Consider the following 23740-nt stretch of genomic DNA (forward strand, 5'->3'; position numbering starts at 1 on the left):
AAACAATGTTGGAATAAATAAACTACAAGTTGATGGAGTGGTGTATGAAGAGGCAGAAAGGATGGCTGAAGTGATGAATAACTGTTTCTGGAAGGTTTTTACAGGAGAGAGTGGTTTTCAGGAGCAGGAGGATGTAGAGATGACTGATGCAGGGTTGAGTGAATTAAATGTTACAGTGTAGGTGATGAAGATAATGGAAAACCAAGATGTAAGGAAAACCACGAGAACAGACAGAGTATCTAATTGGATTTTAAAGGAGTATAGTCAGGAGTTGGCCTAAAAAATTCAGTCATAATACATTCATTAAAAGAGGGAAGAGTCCCAATGGACTGGAAACTAGTGGATATAGTGCCGATTTTCAAGAGAGGAAATAAAGATGACCCCTCAAACTACAGACCAGTGTCATAAACAAATGGCTAAAGTAAAATCAAAAGCATTTCATCTCATCAACTCCTCTCCTTTAACTGACTGTCTTCACCCTCTCTCTCATCACTGCAATGTTGCATCTCTTGCTATCTTCTACCACTATTTTCATACTAAGTGCTCTTCTGATCTTGCTAACTGCATGCTTCACCTCCTCCTGCAGCCTTGCTGCACAAGACTTTCTTTTCTCTCATCCCTATTCTGTCCTACATATAAAAAAAAAAAAGAGAAAAAAAAGGTTATGTGAGAGTTATAAAAACAAATGGTCAAGTATTAAAAAAAAAAAAAGTGTTGACAAACAGACCATTTGGTTTTCGAAAAGGAAGATCATGTACTACAAATCTCTTAAGTTTCTATACATGAGTTATAGACATTGTGCAGGAGAGAGATGGGTGGGCAGACTGTATTTATTTGGACCTCAAAAAAGCATTTGACAAAGTTACCACAAAGGAGGTTGTTATAGAAGCTGAAAATTTTTTGAAGGATTGTGAGAAGGGCTGCTGAAGTGGATGAAGAACCTCTTGGAAGGTAGAGAGATGAGAACATTAATTAAAGATCAAAGGTCATCTTGGAAGAAAGTTTTACGTAGGGTTCTGCAAGGTTGTGTGTTGGCACTGGTAATGTTTGCTGCATACATTAATGATATGCTAGAAGAAATAACCAACTACATTAGCTTATTTGCAGATGATACAAAGTTATTGAGAAAAACAGAAAAAGGAGAAGACTGTACCAATGATACCTAAATAAGATCTGGGAGTGGAGCCAAAAGTGGCAGATGGAATTCAATGCAAAGAAAAGCAGTATGATATAATTTGGCAAGAGTGGCAAGATACAGATGAGAGATTATTCAATGGGGCAAGGAGATAATCAGCAAAATAACAGAAGAAAAGACCTTGGTATAATAATTCTTGATAAGCTTATAATAATTCTCGATAAGCTGTCACCAGAGAAATACATAAACAAGATTACAGGTGAAACATATAATTTACTGAGAAACATAAGGACAGCATTTACACATCAGGATGAAATTATAAAAAGAAAATTGTGACTATGATATACCCAAGATTGGAGTAAGCAGCTGTGGTATGATCATCTAGTGTCAAGAATTCTAAAATATAAAACTGGAAGAGATACAAAAAGCAGCAACAAAGTTTCTTCCAAGTTTGAAGGATCTACTGTACAAAGAAAGACTGTCAAAATTGGATCTTATAACAATAGAATAGAGAAGAAAGAGAGAGGTGATTCGATCACACTGTACAGAGTGATGATTGGAAAGAAAAACTTGGATAGGAAGGACTTGGTGACATGGGATACAAGTCTTGAGGGGACCCGGCAGAAAACCGAAGAAAGATGCTTGTAGAAGAGATATTAAGAAAATAGCTTCCCACATAGAACCATGGAGGTCTAGAATAATATGGACAGAGAAGACATTGATGCAAATACGATAAATGAATTTAAGACAAAGATAAAAAATAGAAAGGAGACAAGAGAGCACGAGCATAACTCTTTTCCTGTATGTCACAACTAGGTAAATACACTAGGTAAATGCATGTGTGCACACACACACACACACACACACACACACACACACACACACACACACACACACACACACACACTGGAATGATATGAAGGAAGTGGTGGTTGTGGAAAAGAGTGTACATATGTTTAAAGAGAAAATTAATATGGTTATGGAGACAAGACAAAATGAGCTAAGGCTCATGCCCTGCACAATACAACTAGATATTTATCTAGCTGTATTTACCTAGTTGTGCTTTATGGGAAAAGAGCTATGCTCGTGCTGTCCCATCTCCATACCTTTTAATATCCAACTTAGCCTTGAATCCATGTATACTTTCTGCATTTACTATCTCCTCATCCAGACTGTTCCATACATCAATACTTCTTTATGGGAAACTATACTTTTTGACGTCTTTTCTACAAGCACTCCTCTTCAGCCTCTTCCCATGTCCTCTAGTGTCCCGTGTATCTCAGACCATTAAGTTGCTCTGGTCCACCTCCTCTACTCCCTCATATGCTTTATATATTGCAATCAAGTCTCCCCTTTCTCTCCTCTTTTCCAACATTGGTAGATGTATCCTTACCAGTCTCTCTTCATATGACAAGTCCCTGATACTTGGTACCATCTTCATAGCTGCTCTCTAAACTCTCTCCAACTTCCTTATATCCTTTTTCTTGTATGGCAACCACACTACTGCTGCATATTCTAGTCTAGGTCTTATCAGTGACACGATCATCTTCCTGACCATCTCTTCATCCATATATGCAAAAGCCTACCTTATTCCTCTCAACAAGTTATAGGTTTCTCCTGTAATTTTGCTAATGTGTCTCTCCAGGATCAGGTTCCCAGTCACTGTAATACCGAGATCCTTTTCCTCTTCTGTTCCACTCAACCTTACACCATTCAACACATAATTTCCTTTTACTCTTCTTGTACTTTCTCCAAATTCTATTACCTTACACTTCTTTAAATTAAATTCCATTTCCCATCTATAACTCTACTCTGATATCATTTTCAAGTCTTCTTGTAACATTCCACAGTCCTCTGCACTCTCAACTTTCTTCAGCAACTTTGCATCATCTGTAAAAAGGGTCATATAGTTGTTCACACTCTCCGTCATATCATTTATATAGACTGCAAACATGACTGGTGCAAGTACTGAGCTTAAATACAATTAGGTAAAATACAATTAGGTAAATACACACACACACACACACACACACACACACACCAAGAGAGAGAGAGAGAGAGAGAGAGAGAGAGAGAGAGAGAGAGAGAGAGAGAGAGAGAGAGAGAGAGAGAGAGAGAGAGAGAGAGAGAGAGAGAGAGAGAGAGAGAGAGAGAGAGAGAGAGAGAGAGAGAGAGAGAGAGAGAGAGAGAGAGAGAGAGAGAGAGAGAGAGAGAGAGAGAGAGAGAGAGAGAGAGAGAGAGAGAGAGAGAGAGGGAGGGGGGGAGGTGGGGAGAGGTGGGAGGGATAGATGGAAGGAGGGAGGAAATAGGGAGGGGTAGGGGGAGATAAAGATGGGAGAGGGAGGAAAGGGGAGGAGGGCAGGGAAAGGGGAAGGAAGAGAGGGGGAAGGAGGGCAGGAAAAGGAAGGAGGGAAGGGGAAGAGTGAGAGAGAACACACACACACACACACACACACACACACACACACACACACACACACACACACACACACAAGTACTGTATTTTGAGATAAGGGAGTAAAATGTGAGTAAAAAAAAGTCATCTTCACAGGCTGGAATGAATAAGTGCTTTTTCAGTGTTCTCAATACCTCACGTTTTGCAATCCTTAACTTTAGTGCTATACCTTGGGAAGAAAGCAAGTGCAAAACTCAGGAAGGGAGTGCACATTTCATGGAAGAGTTTGGTCACCTAGTATTTGGTGCATAATGTCTGAATAGGTTTGGATTTTTACATGCAAACCTAGGTTTTGACAATGCTGATACCACACATCAGAGATGGTTATATGACCAATTTGCTGCAGTGAGGGATCTTCTTAAAAAATTTAATGATCATACCTGTTCAGTGTTAGAACCAGGTGACTTCTTGACCATTGATGAAACCTAGTATTCTTGTAAAAATCAAATAGGATTCAGGCAGTACAATAAAAGAAAACTTAAACTATATGGCCTGCTGTATGATTCTGTGAACATGATAAGAATTCCATTCACCTTTAAAATGACAGTATACTCAAGTAAACTTTCTGGAGAGCCTGGAACCCACTACATCCATGGTTCACTTCCATCAGTGAAGGCTCTTGTAAGTCAGATACGAGAATTTGAAGATCTTAGTGGTAGGACAATAAGTTTTGACAGACTTGTATACCTAGAGTTGTTTGAGTGGCTTCAAACACAACATAAGAACATTAGAAAAAAAGAGAAGCTGCAAGAAACCACCAGGCATACACATGGCAGTCCCTGTATGAAACATACCTATCTATTTCCATCTGTCATGCCCATCCATAAATTTGTCTAATCTTTTAAAGCTTCCTACTGACTCAGCAAAACAATATGATTATTGAGTCCATTCCATTCATCTACCACTCTATTTGAGAACAAATTCCTTCCTATCTCTTGAACGTAAATTTTTCAAGCTTGAACCCATTATTTCTTGCTCTGTCCTGATTACTGATCTTGAGAAATTTGCTTACATCATTCTTGTTATAACCCCTATACCACTGTATGTATAAAGTATTGCTGCCATAGGTACTATAGATTGTATGATGAGGTATGTAGGAGAAGGAATCTGTACTATGGCCGCATTAGACACATGATAATTATTAGATATCTAAAAAAAAAAAAAAAAAAAAAAAAAAAAAAAAAAAAAAAAAAGTGCATCCAATGTGCCGGCAAATACAGTATATGATACACAAATTAGTTTGAGCACGAGATTATACTTTTTGTTCATAGTATTGATATTGTAATGGTTGTGGCAGTATGTATGTATGGATGAAGGAAATGTATGCAATGTCTTTGCATTTGTGTGTTAGAGTGTGCATTTTTTCTTTTTTTTTCAGCTGTCTGGGGGTACATCTGGTACAAGTTCTAACGTGAATCATGTATAGTCTGCTGTAGCTGAGATATTAGAGTGACTGACTGATAATGTCATAGTCCAAGGATCAAATCTTTGTTGGATCATATATTTTTGAGCTTATGGCCACTGTGACCCCTCCCTCCTCTCCATTGAGGTGCAGCTACTACACTTTGTGGTCACTTCCGACCTGCTCTTGAAGGTGTTGGTGGTGGTTAAGAAGCAGTGGTGTTGGCTGTGGAGGTGCTGGTGGTGGCTGTTGAGGTGCTGGTGATGATTATAGGGATGCTGGTAACCAAAAACAGGCCTGCCAGAGACCTCTTTACACCACATTTTCCTTTCATGGTTGCTGAGTGTCCTGACATGTGTAGTGATGTGTGGTGTGATGGAATAGCGAGTTGCCACGTTTCGCTAAATCCAGACAGAATTACAGCCTGATACTAGTGTCGGTGTGGTTTTTGAATGCGATTACAAACCTAGGATCAACTGAGGACTGCCGCAGTCTTGAAGATGATCTTATGTGTGGACTGCAACAGTTTACGGGTTAAAATTACAGAAGTACATGAGACTTATCGTAGGTTAGTTGAAATGTGCTTCGGATTTTGCGAGGCACATCACGTCTGCTAGATGGTAGAGTTCACATGAGATACACTACACTTCGCCACACAGTCAGTCTTTAAAGATACAACTACCCATATGAAATATTATCTCCCAACCCTTCCAGTCAGTGAATTTTTGTTGTGTAAACCAAGAATCATCAATTAACAAAGGGAGGGAGTGGAGGGCATGTGAACTCTACCATCTAGCAGATGTGATGTGCCTCGCAAAATCCGAAGCACATTTCAACTAACCTACGGTAAGTCTCATGTACTTCTTTAATTTTACTTCAGCAAATCACTTGTCTGCTAGATGGTGCCGTTCACATGAGATTTTAAAGTCATGTGGGTGTTGTATGTAAAGGGTTCTGTCAAAATTCACATTTTGTAAATAGGTGTAAATAAAAGTTCCTATTACAAAAACCCCATTGTCATTTATGAAAATAGAACATGATTTTTACTGTTGATAACATTTCAAACCTTACATTATACTGAGCCTAGCACTGCTTCTTGAAAAGGGTCTATTTCCCCTTGTATATCCTTATTATAATATTTAGCAAATGTGGCTTCCTGTGTCCAACCAGCTTTTGCCATGATGGTGGCAATAGGCACATCCAGTGCCTTGGCCTTAGACACTGACACAGGTCTAATACTACCTGCTGTGTACCTCTTGGTATCAATCCCACACTTACATAACATGGTCATAAGCCACCTTACCACCGTGTCCTTAGAAACACTCCTATGAGGTTTTATATAACTTATGAGTAGTCTCCCATCTGCATTTCCAAATTCTGTCCTTAGCCTCTCAGTTCTTTCTATATATTCTTTCATAGCCTTAACTACACACAATCTGTAATCCTGAGGATAAGCTTTAAATACAATAGTATGAACATAAAATTTTGGCCTGCATTGCTTGATGTTACCTCCTAACAAAACTGAAACAGATTCTTCTCCAAATGCCATATTCACCAACAATAATAAGTGCAAAGTTTGGATCCTGGCTGCTTGTGTCATTGCCATCAGCATCACCATTTTTAGCGATAAGTCTTTCAGTGTTAGGCTGTGTAGTGGTTCCATGACTCTTATCTTTTGTAATACAAGTTTCACATCCCAGGTCGTCGCATACCTGGGTGTAGAAGGGCGTAAGTTGAAGACTCCCCGCAGAAATCTGTTGACGAGTGGGTGGTTGCCCACTCTGCAGCCTTCCACCATAATTCCTATTGCAGATAGAGCCCCTCTCGCTGTGTTAATGCTTTCATAACCCACATTCTTTTGAAAGTTATGAGACAGAAAGTTTAATATATCTGCTACAGATGGTGCAATGGGATTAATGTTCCCTCTACTACAAAAGAGTGTCCACCTCTTGATGTGAGTGTTGTATTGTCTACCTGTTGCTGGTTTCCAAGAGGCCATAATGATTTCCGTACCTTCTTTAGATATGCCACGTTCTCCAAGTTGTTTCCGGACAACTGACAAGCCATCAAATTTGTGTGTTTCATTATTGGGTGTTCCTCAGCAGTTGACGGATGCATTAGCACATTTTTCCTTCTCTGTATGACCCGAGGATCGTCTACTAGCATCCACGGTTGTGATGGCCAAAGTGGCAATATGATCCATCCTCTGGTCCTTTCCTCCCTTAACTTCTGCAGACATCTAGAGATTAGAGAGAAGGGAGGAAAGAGGTAAACCAATTTAAATTTAGCCCACGGAATTGTAACTGCATCAATATATGCAGCCTCTGGATCTGGTCTCCATGCACAGAATGGAGTCATTTGTTTGTTCAAACGTGAAGCGAATAGGTCTATACAAGGATTCCCAAATATAGAACACAATTCCTTAAATATCATCTCATTCAGCTGCCACTCATGTCTCTCATTAAAGAAACGTGATGCCTCGTCGGCCATGATGTTACATTTGCCTGGTATGTGTGAAGCTGTCAGCCATACCCCATTACTAAGACACCATTCCCAGATGTTCCTACTAATGTCATCACAAACTATTGACTTAACACCTCCCATCTCATTCACGTAATTAATCGCTGTGGTGTTATCACATAACACCCTGACGTGTAAACCTCTAAGGAGATATGTAAAAGATCTCAATGAGAATAACATAGCCAATAATTCACGTGCATTAATGTGCGAATGCACCTCTTCAGGGGACCATCTGCCATTGGTAGTGATGCTATTTAGGCAACCTGCCCATCCTAGATTTTAAGCATCTGTGAACAACTCAGTATCTGGTGCATTTCTGAATATTTTCCTGTTTTGATTCTCCAATTCCTTAATCCACCAGTTTAAATCTGTTCTAATCTCCTCTGTAATGTTCATCCATCTATTAAAGTCTCCACATGCCTCTTCCAAAGCCTTGATCTTTGCTCTTTCCATCCTCCTATAGTGCATCTTCCCCATCTCTACAGCTGGGATTGCTGCCACCAGCAGGCAATCACTCTTGCCACAATTCTAATTTTTTCTTTGTCTATTGACTAAAAGAGAGCAATGCTGTATAATCTCATCCCTCCTACGCGCCGGCAAGGTAACTGTCATGGCCACCAAATCTATCACGTTACCTAAATACTCAATACGCGTAGTGGGACTTAAAACAGATTTCTCCACATTTATGCAGAAACCTACACTCTGCAACAACTGAATGTTGTCATTCATGCAATCAAAACATCTCGGCAAAGAGCTACTATACAGAAGCGTATCATCAATATAACTAGTGATGTTGTGGCTTTTATGCCTAAGTGTAGAGAAAACTGGCTTCAGAAGTTTTGTAAATAGACGAGGACCATCCGAAAACCCGTTAGGTAGACATGTGAACTGGTAAATCTTATCCAACCATCTAAAACACAGATATTTTTGTTGTTCCTCTGCAATTTTTACTGAATAATAGGCTTTCTTAAGGTCTATAGAAGCCATATAATCTCCTTGACTAAGCAACTGTAATACTTGTTCAAAATTTTCCATTTTAAAATGAGTATATTCTACATGCCTGTTCAGTTTTTCAAGATTTAACACCATCCTATAATCCCCCATCTTATTCTTCCTCAGAAAAACTGGTGAAAGTATTTGTTGATCCTGTCCATGTGTCTCTATGATGGCCTTTATCTCTAACAATTTTTTAACTCCCTGATGCATAATCAGTTTATCTTTCTCACTAAAGACATACTGTTATCCTCTCTAAATAAATATCCGATATTAGCTTCATCTATATTCAGATGACAATGTTCCACCATATCCAAAATGAACAGGTCACTTGTAATCACACGCCATTTACTGATAAACTTTTGAAGTTGCCCAGCCTCAAATTGTTCTCTCACCTGGGTTAACGCCGGGGGTTATGTTGACCCCGGCCTCTCACGTTTTTTGTTGTCCAAGCTTGAGCAGGGTAGGAGCGCCTGTGTTCACCACTGGAGGGCATCCTGCGAAAACCATATGGCTGATATCTGGATGGGAATCCACAGGAGTAGGCCTTGGCAAAAAAGTTACATTGTTTACCTCCACCAAATCTGCCAATGCTTGCAGTCCAAGATGTAGGCTTCTTAAAAGTGAATTTGGTTTTCAGCCTTTCTGCCTCCTCAATATTTCTGTTGGCTTGTGACAGGTCATCCCCAAACAATAGACCCGTCATGGGAGCCTTGTCAGCACACAAATGAGAATATTTGGGATTAATGTCCCTCTTTATGATATGTCGCCTGGTCAAGTTATTTCTGTAGTGGGCATTACCCAATAATGCCAATGCACCATTGAGCATGGCCACCTCATTTGCAATAATTTGGTGCTCTTCATCACGTGCCACCTTGTCTAGCACAGTAAGCGATTTTACAATAGTAGCTGCCTTGGTAATATCTTTTCCCACTTCCCTTAAGCAGAAGTGTGCCTTCTTTGCCTCTGCAGGCAGCACATCCAGGACCTGTGGGTTGCAATCCACTTGAGTTAATGCATGGCAGTTATTTGGTCTAAATGTCACCTCATCCTCTACAATGGCTTTGTAATCTTCCTGCCTCATGCCATTAATAAACAGGTGGTTCACCATTGCAGCAATTTCCTTGTCAAGTTCTTTTGAGACAGTTTCCGTGGATCCATAATTCTTAGCACCTTGTAACAATATACTATCATGAGGAACATCCCTCTGGATTTCCTCTTCCTCATCACTGTCCTCCCTCAGTGGAGTTCTAAATCCAGAAAATCCTGCCTGTGATTCCTGAGAATCAGGCATCAAAGTATTATTTGACACCTACAGGGGAGCATTGTTATGAACTGCTTTTGACTTCACAGCCCTATTTTCCTTCTTAAGCTTGTCCATGTCTTTCCTCAACTCAGTCAAAGCATCCATAATCATGCCCAAAGAAGGCGCATTGCTGTCTTCACCAGCGTATTTTGGAGAAGGGGAAGGTGACCGAGTAACTTAACCTCTCATGACGAGTAGAACGGCTCTTAGATCTGGATCTTTCTTCATCATGTTTACTCCCCTTGTGTAGTTCCTTTACCTTAGCTGAGGTGCGTGGCATGCTGGTAGTTCTGAATCTCTCAGGACTGGGGCAAGCATCAGAAGGCGTCCTAGACATGGCGGCTAATGTTAACAAGACGCCACCCCTTTTAACAGCAGTTCCTTTTATAACTCCACAGGTGCCTTAACCTCACACACAGGGCAACTTTAAATCAAAAATTCCTTCCTTATAGTAATCTGGGAAGTCAAATGCCCCAGGCTTGTAAATAAGGCAATGTTCCTCTTGCCCCAATAATGGGTAACAAGATGGAACCATCTCGCACCTATGTCGGCTCATGAGAGTGCCCAAATATTGTTATATATATATATATATATATATATATATATATATATATATATATATATATATATATATATATATATATATATATATATATATATATATATATATATATATATATATATATATATATATATATATATATATATAGCATAAAATATTTGCCAATAATCCGCCTTATACCAAGTAACGGACATCATATAACCAATAATCCGCCCTTATACAAGGTAACGGATATTTATAGTCCATAATTCGCCCTTAAATCAGGTAACGGATAACTAAAGACAATACTCCACCCTTATAACAGGTAATGGAAATCATAATACACAATCCAAACAAGAAAATTGTAATATTCCTATCACTCCTCGATAACAGAAGTCGTAACAACTTAACAGGAGGCGGGACTGACGTCCGACTTGTGTGGTGTCTGCATAGTAACTGACTGTATGGCGAAGTGTAGTGTATTTCATGTGAACGGCACCATCTAGCAGACAAGTGATTTGCCGAAGTAAAATCCAACTAGATACTCTGTCTAGGCCTGTTACTTTCCTTACATCTTCTTCACCTCCTTCAATGTAATATTTAATTCACTCAACCCTGCATCAATCATCTCTACATCCACCTGCTCCTGGAAACCACCTTCTCTTGTAAAAACCTTCTGAAAACAGTTATTCATCACTTCAGCCATCCTTGCTGTCTCTTCATACACCACTCCATCAACTTGTAGTTTTATTTATTATTTGTTCTTTAACTTCCTATTCACATATCAGTAAGGTAATTTATTTTTGGTCTTTGTATTTTTCCACGATGTTCTTTTCATAATTTCTTTTCTCCTCACTGTGTATTAATATATATTTATTCCTCTCTTCCACATATTTCTTCCACTGGTCACTTCTTTTATTTCTCCCCAAACTATTCCATGCTCTTTCTTTTTCCATTCTTGCCTTCTCACATCTTCTATTAAACCAATCATTTACTCTAAATCCTTTTGCAGATGTCTTTGGCATATCTCTCTCTATTCCTTCATTATACATCTCAAGCAAGCTATTCCACTTTTCTTCCAATCCCTTTCCTTCATCAAATGTACTCCACTCAATCTTCTTGAAGTATTTTCATAATTCACTGTAATTTGTTTTACTATAGTTCCACCTGCCTCTTCATGTCCTCTTTTCTTCATTCTTCCATTTCCTCTTTTCTACCATACTCAGGTAAAATGTGGTCACTCCTCCATATTGGGATCCTGTAGTTGAGGTCTTCAGTAATTTCTTGTTCTTTTGTGAACAATAAATCCAATCTTGAGGGTTCTTCATTTCTTCAGAATCTGGTACTTTTCTTCACCCAGTATGTTAGAATATTATCCATTACTATTTTCAGCAACCTGTTTCCCCATAACAATTAATTTCCTTCTGTCAACCAGTCCTCCCAACACACCTCCTTACAGTTGAAATCCCCCATCAGGATTTTATGTCAGCAAATCGCTTCTCTGCCAGCGTTCGCTTCCCATGAGATACGCTTTGCTGCTTCATGCTGCCAGTTGCTGAGCTGTTTTCACCGAGACCAGACATCACCACTCCAGCCCACCCTGGAATCAAGTTGGCTGCCTTCTTCCCGTTATCCATCTAGAGTGGAAAGGCCTGGCCACAGCTTGTTATCCGTTTAGGAGCTGGCTGCACTGTCACCCCATTATCTGTGTAGGAGCAGGGAAGTGCCCTTTGGAGCACTGGGGAGAGTTTACGACACACACGGACCCCTGACCCACCATCCTGTTCGCCCGTCGGCCTGCTGCCATGTCAGAAGTTACAGAAGGTTCGCCTGCCAGGCTGTCATCAGGCAGGCAGGCTGCACCCACCCATGGAATGCATAAAGGCAAGGGATCACATAGGAAGCATTCCTCCAGATCCGGGAGTGGCTCTTCCCAACGGGAAAGTTCTGGACGGGTACATTACCATGCCCGGGGGCATGGATCAGATAGGAGAGGTGACTGTGTGCCTTCACCTACGCATCCTCGACCCTCTAATTTACGGGGCGAAGGCTGTTCTCCACCCTGGGCTATGGTCATGGAAGCCATGGCTGAATTACAGGGTGATTTGGAGGCATTGAAGGAGGAGAGACATATGGCCCCAGCAGGTGGCGCTGCCAGCGCCAGGGTGGATGTAAACAGACCCCGCACAGAAGTGATTGGAGACGACTCCAGCCCGGGGTTTTCTGGGTTTCAGTCAGTGCAGCAGCTTGATTCTAGTAGTGAAACCCAGGATGAACTGACCACTGGTAGTGTCCTGCAGAGTGTCAGGTCTTACGGGCCCCTTGACAATGTCTCTGATGAGGTGGACAAGCATGTTGCCAAGATGGTGAATTATGTCTTTGATAATGGCATGCGTGAGGAGGAGCACAAGGAGATTTTGGAGGGGGACATTGTGAAAAGACCGAGCAACTGTCAGGCTTTAGCGCTAGTTGAATGCAACACTCAAGTGTTAGATGCTCTGAAACAAGAGGCCAAAAAGGCTGAATTTCGTATGAAAGAAGTCAGTAAGGACATTGTAAAAGCTGCCACAATTGTCACCAAATCACTCACGATGCTGGATAAGATTGTCCCTCTTTGTAAAAGCTGCCACAATTGTCACCAAATCACTAATGGTGCTGGATAAGATTGCCCAAGAGGGACAATCAGAGGTGGCCCATGAGATACACATGCTAAATGGTGCTCTAGCATTACTGGGAAATGCTAACCACAGGAACAATTTGGCACGTAGATTCATCATTAAACAGGAGATTAATCAGAAGTATGCTCACTTGTTCAGCGATAATGTTTCTCAAGCTGCCAAGAACATTGAGGAGTCTGAGAAATTGAAAAACAAGATCACGACAAAGAAACCAGTTCAAAATTGGAAATTCAACTTCAGGAAGAGGCAGAAGTTCCTTTGGGAAGCTCCGAGGTTTCTCATCCAGGTTCCATCCCTATGGCCAGCGGACATATGGACACAGGAATGACCACCGACAGTCCTACCAACGGCAGGCTTCAGTCAAAAAAACTCCCAAGGCCAGGGACACAACAATCCCCAGCAATAACAGAGGTGAGACATAATTTTGAAGCAAGCAGACTTCACCATTTTGTGCATGAGTGGCATAAGTTGACTAATGATCCTCACATTTTGGATATTGTAGCACATTGCCATCTAGATATTAATGTTGATGATATCACTCACTTATTTTCTGAAGATATTGAGTATGTTTTTAATGAGAAGGAAAGGAGCATTATTACTCAGGAAGTTGGGAAGCTTTTAGACCTTAAAGTTATAAAGCAAACACACAGGCAGGAGGAGCAGATTTTATCCCATTTTTCTGCGTAGGAAAAAGGATGGAAGTTTTAGAATGATCCTTAACCTAGAAAAATTAAACAAGCACATAAATTATAAACATTTCAAGATGGAAAACTTCGAACAGGAAATTCGGCTTGTTAACAAAGATGATTACATGGCTTCTGTCAACCTTAGGAATGCTTACTACTCTGTCAAAATAGCTGAAGAGCAACAAAAATTTCTTTGCTTTAAATGGCAAGGAAAAATCTTCCAGTTCTCCTGTCTTCCAAACGGAATTTTGGAAGGGCCTCGTCTGTTCACCAAATTAATGAAACCAATTTTTGCTACACTGAGAGAGAGGATACACAATCACCAGTTTCACTGATGACACTCTTATTTCCCGCAGTTCAGTTGAAGAGTGATATGAGTGTATTCATTCAACAGTGGAGCTCCTAAAGAATGTAGGTTTCTGTATTAATGAAGAGAAGTGTCTTAATACCCACACAACGTTTGGAATACTTGGGGAACATTATTGACTCTGAGACAATGACAGTTACCTTACCTGAACAGAGGAAAGAGAAAATAATTCAAAGTTGCAAGCAACTTTTTCACAGTGAACAAGACAGAATCAGGAATGTGGCCAAAGTGATTGGGTACTGCAATTCCAGCAGTGGAAATGGGAAAACTGTATTACAGGAAACTGGAAACTGCTGAAATTTCAGCATTACAAAAAGAAAAAGGCAACTTTGATAAATGGATGGACATCACACATAACATGAAAACAGATCTGATTTGGTGGATAAATCATATTGCAGGGCAAGACAGGAAAATTTTTAGTCCAGGCATGGAATTAAACCTGTACACGGATGCCTCAAACTTAGGTTGGGGTGATTACCTTAATCGTCTACAAGTTAATGGTAGATGGGCAATTAAAGAAAAAGAATTGCACATCAATGTGAAAGAACTCAAAGACATCTTATTTGCAGTAAAGTCATTTGCACATCAGATCAGAGGTAAACACATCAAAGTGCTTTGTGACAACACAATGGCAGTGAACTGTGTAAACCAAATGGGGGGCACAAAATCCACACCCTGTAATGACATCAGTAGAGAAATCTGGGAATGTGTGCAAAAAACAATGCCTGGAGTACATGTTCTCACATTCCAGGCAAAGATAACTCCATGGCAGACGCTGCATCTCGAAAGTTTAATGACATGCATGAATGGAAGTTAAATGAGGACATTTTTAGGGAGCTTTGCAGTATCTTTGGAGTTCCTAGCGCCAGCACAACAGAGTGAGAGGAGAAACGTAGGGCCGAGGGGATGCGTTGAACTTGTCCTCTCAGCTATTTCTCTCATCGACAGGTCGGTTGTTATGACGTGAACGCTGATAACAAACCTGCAGCATAATGAACATCATACGCCGTAGGGGCCCAGCAGCGTCTCCAAAGCCACTTCACGACAGTCACGCCTACACATTAAACGTGTCTCGGGTGGCGTGGAGAGTAAATCCCAGTAAATCCCGGTGTTCCTCATCCCGGTGAATCCCCAAGTGTAATCCCTTGCACACAACCAAGAGGACGCCTGTTCCCCGCACTGTGTATGTACTCATCATAGTATTAGGATATTTATGTAACCATGAGGATTTGATGATGTGTGTCAATATAATTAATGTGACTCATAGTGATTAGATACTTAAATTGTGAGGATTTAGAGATATATGTGTTAATATAAGTACACTTAACGTAACATAATGACGTACATCAGATCACGCAGACGAGAGGGTGACTTGCTGTGTTTGTGCTGGTGGTGTTCATCTGTAGAACCGACTGAACCCGCTAAAGTGTAGGTAACTCTGTATTGATTTATATATTGTACGGAACTGACGACTTGAAGTGTCACGACAATGATGTACTGCAATACCTGTGTTTCCTATGATATACTCCTTTGTGTTACTCTCAGTATTAGTGATAATATGTTAATTTGCAGGTTTGACCACTTCTGAATACAAAGAGCACGTACTGCACAGCTCATTTCAGTTACCTCCAGTACAATACATTAATAAGCATCAGATGGCACTTACACCCTGTTTGCTCTAATTGCCAGATGCCTTCAAAAAATGTGTGCAGAGATGGCAAGAGGGTGGTTGATTGTGCCACTGTGGCCGTCTTAACCATATATGGGGCCCCTCCTCCCAATGCTTGTCAAGGAACTGCGGCTACTAATGAGGAGGAAGGACATTCTACGCCACCTGTCAATGGCAGAGGAACACCCCATCATGGAGCACACCAGGTTGATGGCATGTCTATTGTCAGGCAACAGCTATGAGCAAGAGGCATTTCGGCAGCAGGTACAGACATTATCATGGCCTCCTGGAGACCAGCAACTGAGAGACAGTATCGAACACATGTCACCAGATGGTTACAGTTTTGTGACAGGGGGCAAATCAATCCTCTTAATCCCATTATAATGGATATTATACATTTCTTGTCCGGCACTTTCCACAGGGGTGTTGGCTATGATTCCGTCAACACGGCGAGGGGAACACTATCTTCACTTGGGATAGTAGTAGACGGCTGCAGTGCAGGTAAACAACCTCTTTTTGTTTTAAAAGAATGCAATAGTCAGTTGGCAGACAAAATACATCATATTGTAGATCATTCATTATAGGACAGCAAAGGTACCAAGTGACTAGAAAAAGGCTGATATGGTACCAATATTTAAATGGGGGTGTAAAAAAGACTCTCTGAATTATAGAACTTGAAGAAATTAATTGGTGTTCCTTCATTTCCTTGTATTATAAACTCACTTTCTTTGGTAAAGACTGACTGAAAGGCATAACTCATCACCTCTACCATATCCTCAACCTCTTCATAGATTTTGCCATCCACCTCTAATTTTTCTTATTATTTCCTTTCATTGTACTTTATAGTTGATATGTCTGTAGAAAAGTTTTGGTTGGTCTTTACATTTAACTATTATATCTTCCTCATATTTTCTATGCTCTTTTCATATCTAAACATATTAATTTCTCTGTCTTATACTCTGACCACAAATTTTGTCTTCTTGATGTCTTTCATTTTTTCCAGGCAATATCTCTTTCTTTTCTTGATATTTCACATCTCCTATTAAAACAGTCCTTATGTTCAACTTCTCTTCCACTTACTTTTGGTATATATCTTTGCCATCCTTCATTATATATTTCAACAAATTCTTTCCATTTCCTTTCCACTTCCCTTACTTCTTTAAACTTAGTCCAGTCAGTTTCTTCAAAGTATTTCTTAAACTGATCAAATTTTCCTTTCTTATAACTGAATCTTCCAGTCCTATGGTTTCTTCTCCTTAATTCTTCTTTAAATTCTTTAAGGTTAGTTCTATTACCACATGGTCACTTTTTCCTACTGGACATTTGTACTCCATATTATCAACAATTTCTGGTTCTTTTGTCCCTCTCTTGTGTGTGTGTGTATGTGTGTGTGTGTGTGTGTGTGTGTGTGTGTTTACCTAGTTTACCTAGTTTTGATTTACAAGAGGGGAGTAATCTTACAGTATCCCATCTCTATATCTATCCAGTTTGGTTTTAAAATAATAACAAGGTCAGGTAAAGGAGGATATAAGCTAGGTATAGGGGGTAAAATGAGACAATAAAGTGGATCCAGTAATGCTAAGTAGTGCCAACCAATCCCAGAGTGCCACACCCTGGTGGAACGATACGGGGACTTCACACCACAGCTCCTGAACACTCAGCGTCCTTTCTGGCAGTGGCTCTCTACCCAGGCAGACCTGTGATCTCTTGTGTAAGCCAACCCCTTGTGATTCCCTTCAAGGCAGACCCGGTGTGTCAAGAACGGCAGGGGCAACAAGAGTGAGGGTGAGCTGATGGTGACACTTCCTCCAGAGAGCATCAGCTGCCCCCTCCTCACCCCCACCTGCAAAACCAGCTTGGCCATGGGCACCAGCTATCCCTTTGACACCTCTCTACTTGGAAGACCACCATCATCAGAGAAGATAAAAGACAGCCTATTCTTCCACCCAACAATGCACCACACAGATAAGCCAGACTGGGATCCCTTAGGCTCTAGTAAGGTAGATAGGTAGGCTTTCCCTCCTTCTGGTCATTAATCAGAGGAGGAGAGTGTTGGTAGGTAGGAACCATCCTCAGACTGAAATGTGTGTTAAGGTTTCCATTGTTGGTGTTAAGAGTGAAGTATATTGGTAATTGCTGTGATTATTTGCTCACTATCAAGTAAATCCCCAGTAAGTGTTCTTCGCTATTCCTTGCCCAATATTCCCCTCTTCCCCACTGTCATGGAAATCCACTGGGAGTCCTGTTTAATAAGTTGTCAATAAAAGATAAAACTGCTTTTTTTTTTTTTTACTTATCATTCATTTATTATCTTTTTTATTTTCAAATATGTGGCTGTAGTAACTGGGCACATAGTTTTTTTTCTCTGGTTTGAGGTACCAGTCTCTTCAGAGGTGTGGGGTTCAAATGCCACCACTGCCTACAAAATATGTGCCCAGTTACTCCAGTAACATACATAAAAATAAGAAAATAAATAAATGAATGAATGAATGAAAAAAAAAATTGATCTTCTATTGACAACTTATTAGACAGGACTCCCAATGGATTTCTACAGTGGTGGCGAAGGGAGAATAATGGACAAGGAATAGCGAACATCACTTACTGGGAGTTTACTTGGTTGTGAGCAAGTAATCACAGCAATTACCAATACAGTACACGAGTACCAATACAGTTACGAAACACTTCCCTTTTCAAACAAATCAGTTTTCGAACAAAATTTTCAACTCATAATTGCTTAGGTTGCCATATCATAATTCGTTTCTCAAACAGAGTTACTTGATTTCAAATATTAAAAGACAAGGCAAAAGCTACTGTTTATAACTAATTTGTAGTTTCTATAAATATTTCCTTCATTTTTATATATTTGTAGGAGAGAGTGTGTAAGACAGTAATTTAATCTTTGAAGTAAGGTAAATGTGATCCTGATGAAGAGCCTTGATTTAAACAAATAGTTTTCAGCTAGCTCAGGGAGTAGTCCTGACTCCCAAGCCACTTGTGGCTCTCTTGATGACCCCACAGCACCATCACTACTGCACAACTGTATTTTCACTAGTAGCTTTTCAGAGCAGCATAATGTGTAAGTGTTATAATTACCTTTATTTTGGGCTGAGTGGGCTGCTCCTCTCTGTGTCACTATTATGTAAGGCTTCCCTGGTTTGAGAGCCACAGCCAGAAAGGACACTATGGTTTCAAGTCCCTATATTATTCCGCCAGTGTCTGGCGCTCTGACATTGGCATTCCCACCCACACCACTTAACATTACTGAATTCACTTTATCATCTCCCTCTACCTCCTATACCTAGCTTATATCCTTCTCTACTTGGCCTTGTTACTATTATCCCAAATCACTCCTGCCTTAGGGAGTCATACTGTCACCAAATACACATCATTCCCAGTGCACATGATTCAAACTTCTCAAGAAGAGAGTGGGATGCAGTGAAAAATTTTCAGGGAAGAGTATGATAAATTCATCCCTCCCAAGTATAAAAAAAACTGCAATGCAATAGGGTTAAAGGAGGAAAGAAAAGCAGCATGAGACTGGTTTCCATGCCTGGACATAAATGTTGTATAACACAATTTCAAATAAAGCTCTCTTCACACATAGCATGTTGAAAGTATTTGCTGTGGTAAAGTACAGAATGACAAAATAAGAAAACATTTGGATCTAACATGAGGTTAGTCCATCTTGTGTGGTGATACTATTGACACCATTATTGTGGCATTTCAAAAGTAAAGATTTACTTCCTTTACCTCATCATGTAGTCATTGGTAGAGGTGGCAATGGTCACAAAACTATAATCAGAAACCATTAAAACAAAGCTTGAGGTGGTTTATTATATATCCCTTTTTTCTGGTATTTGCTACCACTATTATACACATTCTGTGCCTACAACAGCATTTTGCAATGATTCATTACCATTCAGTTTGTTCCTCAGATATATCTTGTGGTGTATTTTCCTAAATAAGTCCCAAGAAAATGACACTCAGTTGCTAATATGGCCGCCACCGGCATGTTTAGCAAGTGTCATCAGCCATAACCCACCTCTGGAGCCAGATCACCCAGATCTTCATCCAGTTCACTCAGATCAGGGTAAATCTATATCAAGATGTAAATAGAACACAGGCCATGCCACCAGTAAGTGATCTGAAACAGATCACAGTAAACAGAAGATGCCGTGTGTGTGTGTGTGTGTGTGTGTGTGTGTGTGTGTGTGTGTGTGTGTGTGTGTGTGTGTGTGTGTGTGTGTGTGTGTGTGTGTGTGTGATCCTGGACAAAAGTGATCACATCCTAAGTTCATGCAGTGATTGTCACAAAAGTGCAAGCAGCTTTACATATATATGAGCATATTAAAATACAGAATTAGTATATAAGCTTTCTTTGAAGATTCAGGTACTATTGAAATGTTTTCAGGTAGAATGTGGTTTAAATTCTTAATACAGATGACTGATGTAACATTCTGTGATGCACTACCCACCCTCTGGTGATGTCAGTGGCTGGGGGATCACAGAAGAAATGATCATCGAGTGCAGTTTTAAGTGAAAGGCTCATGACAGTGAGAGAAGAAACCAAGTGCAAGACAACTTCTGAGATCTTAAAGGCTGATGACTTATGTCTAGTCTAGTGTAATCTGTGTTCACAAAGTCAATTCTATCTATACTCCATTGGAAAGTTTGCAAACCTACAAGTCTTAAGGAAGAACCCAAGGAATGTTTTGTGTTAAAACAATAAGTATAACTATATTAGTTGTACTAGTTGAATAATATTAAGATGGTGCTTTATTATACTGTTGGATGCGGTGCACCATTCATCTCTTGAATCATCAGACAATAATTCACAACTTGAATCAAGTCAAGGCACAAAGGAGTCTACAACTGGTTCTAATAGACCTAAATCCTTCCTGTAATATGGGCACCATAACTGCACAGCATTAACTAAATGAGGTCTGACCAGCTCCAAATATAACTTTGCTATTACTTCAGGATTTCTATTCTTAACAATCCTAAAAATTAATCCTAATACAAAATTTGCTTATTTCTGGCCTCTATGCACTGGTTTCTCAGACAAAGATCAAAGCCGACTATAACCCCTAAATTTTTTTTGTCCTTTGATCTTACCAGAGCCTCATTCTTTATTGCGAACATACTACGCTGGCTTTTACCAACAGTATTTTACGTATGTTATATTAAACAGCATTTGGCTTCTGTTTTCTGTCTAGCTACATCCAATTTCTGTACCTATCTTGGTTTTCAAGTGCCAGTTCTTGGAATGGGAAGTTTTTTTTATATTGCCTTCCCTATTAACATTTTGTCAACCATGGTTGAACCCACAGTTTTATCCTCCTGGTTTTTCCACAACCTGTAGATTTCTCATGCTCAGCCAGCTTATTGACAACCATGGCCTTAGTTATAAGCACCTTCTGCTTGCTGGTGTATATATATATATATATATATATATATATATATATATATATATATATATATATATATATATATATATATATATACACTATATATGAGGCGCGCGGTGCAACAACGACGTAACCGTGAAATTTGAGATTTCGTGTTTTTGCCTGCTCCGTGTGGTAGAAGGGTGTAAAAGTCTCGTGGTGATATCGGCCAAGTCATATTCGACCATCTAAGCACCTGTACTAAGGCTCAAAGTCGAGCGGTAATGAGCCGGTAATGAGCCGGTAATGAGTAAGTTTTATTTTTTACGCTCGGAAAAAAATTCATAAAAAATTTATTTATGTACCAATCTTCATGAAACTTTCACCTAATACTATGTGTAATAGGCTCTAACACATTATTAACAAATGAAAACAATATCGGGAAAAAAAATTATTACCTACGGTATACGCGTTAATTAACGCGTAAGTCATCCACCCAAAATCGTCACCTATCACTTCGAAACCTACATCCCCAAACAGAACTACCCAAGACCTTTCAAATGATGTATAATACTTACTTATTTAAGGGTATCCTATTGTGCGCAATCAGTGTTTAACTTTGAGCGCGTTTTTCTCGAAACTTCCATTTCTCGGTTACGTCGTTGTTGCACCGCGCGCCTCATATACTGTAGTTAGGCATACTGAGAACCAAGAGACTTCTTAGTAGTATGTGTTTTGTCTATCAGCTGATCACAACAGTAATAGAAGCCCTGTTTTAAACACAAACTTGTTGATCCATAGCCCATCTCATTGTAATTAACTGCATAGGCATTTATAGTGATGGAACACAGTGTTTTGTGTTGAGACAAAACTTGCCCATGTAATAGCACTTTAAAGAAATAAACAATCATTTGATTCACATCTTATATAAGAAAGTTAGTCTGCAAGTCTCAGTCCAACCTGTAGAAGATGAAATGTATATAAGCACTGTTTCTCTTTGGCTCATCTTATACAAGTTTGAAGACTTACAGTTGGTGTCATTATTATAGTCATGAAGCTTTTTTTTTTTGACTTGCCACATGCAGACATTCAAACAAGAAATGTTTATTGGGTACTCACATCTATCTAGTATTTGATGGGGAGTCCTTTCCTCTTTATGATGCTGGCAAGGCATCTGGGAACTGATTCTACCAGATGGTTAAGGTGAGAGGGCTGAAGATTACCCCAGATGTCATGCAGTTGTGCAACAAGTTTAGGGATAGTTGATGTGTCACGACCCCTTAGACTGCACTTCATTAACCAGAGGTTTTCAATGGGGTTAGTGTCTTTATATACTCCACACCACAAAACTCCAGCCACTCCTTGATCAATTTGGCAGTGTGGGCTGGTGCACTATCCTGCTGCAAGATCTCACACAGGCAAGTGACAAAACAATCTTTTAAAATGTCTGCCTACAGTTTCAGATACCTCTCTTTGTCTATGGAGACATTTTTTGGAAGTACCATTAACCTGCCAGTCCCGTGATACCCAAATGCCCCTCAGACCATCACTGAGGCAGGATGCTTAACTGTCCCATGGATGTTCTTTGGGTGTTATGGATCCAACCCAGGCTGTAGCCTCACTTTGCCTCCCCTGTTCCCAATCACATGAAATATGGCCTCACCAGTCCATAGTACCCTTTTCCACTTCTCTGTGTCCCACTGCAAACATTTTTTTGGTAAAATTGACTATTTTTCTTTCTTTGCACTTTTGTTAATTTTGTTAAGTTTTCTTCATGGTGCCCAGTGTTCATACCAAAAGTTGTCCTTCAACTGTCGCTGCTTGTTCTAGCAGTCTTTCATTATGTTCCTTAGGCTCTTTACAGTCAGCAGATGCTGATCTTGCATCACGGCAGCACAGGCTACTCAGAGAGTGCATTTTACTTAAGGCCTCCCAGCAAGCATAAAAAATGGGCAGAAACAAATTGACTTATTGGCATCTCACATGCATCTTTCCTCTTCACTCACAGCCATAGGAACAATGATCAGTACTGTGGTTACTGGTGTTACTGGTTACTGGTGGTAGTGTTCATTATGTCTTTGGTGACACATGATCAGCTCTGTTCTTGGGGTGAAATGCATTATGTTATCTCATGCTGTGGTGTTTATAGTGATGAATGTGAAGCAGACAAGTCATGGTGATATCATTCAATTATGGATGTCAGGCTTAAAAGGTGTCAATAAAACAAAATATCTGGATTTAAAATGCAAAACTTACAAAGCCTCAAACAAAAATCTGTCAAGGGAGACAGTGAGAAATTGTCTTCACAAACACTGTGGTAGCATCCTTTTATCATTAACCCACAACTTCTAGCTTCTCTATAAAGGCAGTTAGACTCCATTCTGATTCTTACAGCAAGGCAGCTGAAGGGAAGCAGTGGGGATGCCACCACTGTGCCTGTGTAAAGACAATTCCTCACTGCCTTGCTTGACAAATTTTCGTACAAGGTTCTGGAAGTTGCATGTATTCTAATCCACATTTTGCTACATCGACACCATTCAAGCCGGACATATTGACTTGATGACTTGATCTATGACTGAATGATATCACTGTGACTTGTTT

General features: G+C 40.0%; 1 protein-coding gene across 18 annotated transcripts in view; it reads right to left on the reverse strand.

Moving 5' to 3' along the window:
• Positions 1–23740, reverse strand: part of LOC135114296 (uncharacterized) — a 165274-nt gene that overhangs the window by 64978 nt on the left and 76556 nt on the right. For 8 of the 18 annotated variants that reach the window (XR_010275483.1, XM_064030195.1, XM_064030196.1 and 5 more), the window contains one exon: positions 7006–7231. The exons of the other annotated variants lie outside the window; for them this stretch is intronic. Coding sequence is in view for 7 of the 8 variants with exons in the window: in XM_064030195.1 (XP_063886265.1) it covers positions 7006–7231 (226 nt within the window). In the remaining variant the exon portion in view is untranslated. The remainder of the gene's footprint in view (positions 1–7005; positions 7232–23740) is intronic. 18 annotated transcript variants of the gene reach the window in all.

Source organism: Scylla paramamosain, chromosome 27 (assembly GCF_035594125.1).
Source record: "Scylla paramamosain isolate STU-SP2022 chromosome 27, ASM3559412v1, whole genome shotgun sequence".
Classification (NCBI taxonomy): Eukaryota; Metazoa; Arthropoda; class Malacostraca; order Decapoda; family Portunidae; genus Scylla; species Scylla paramamosain.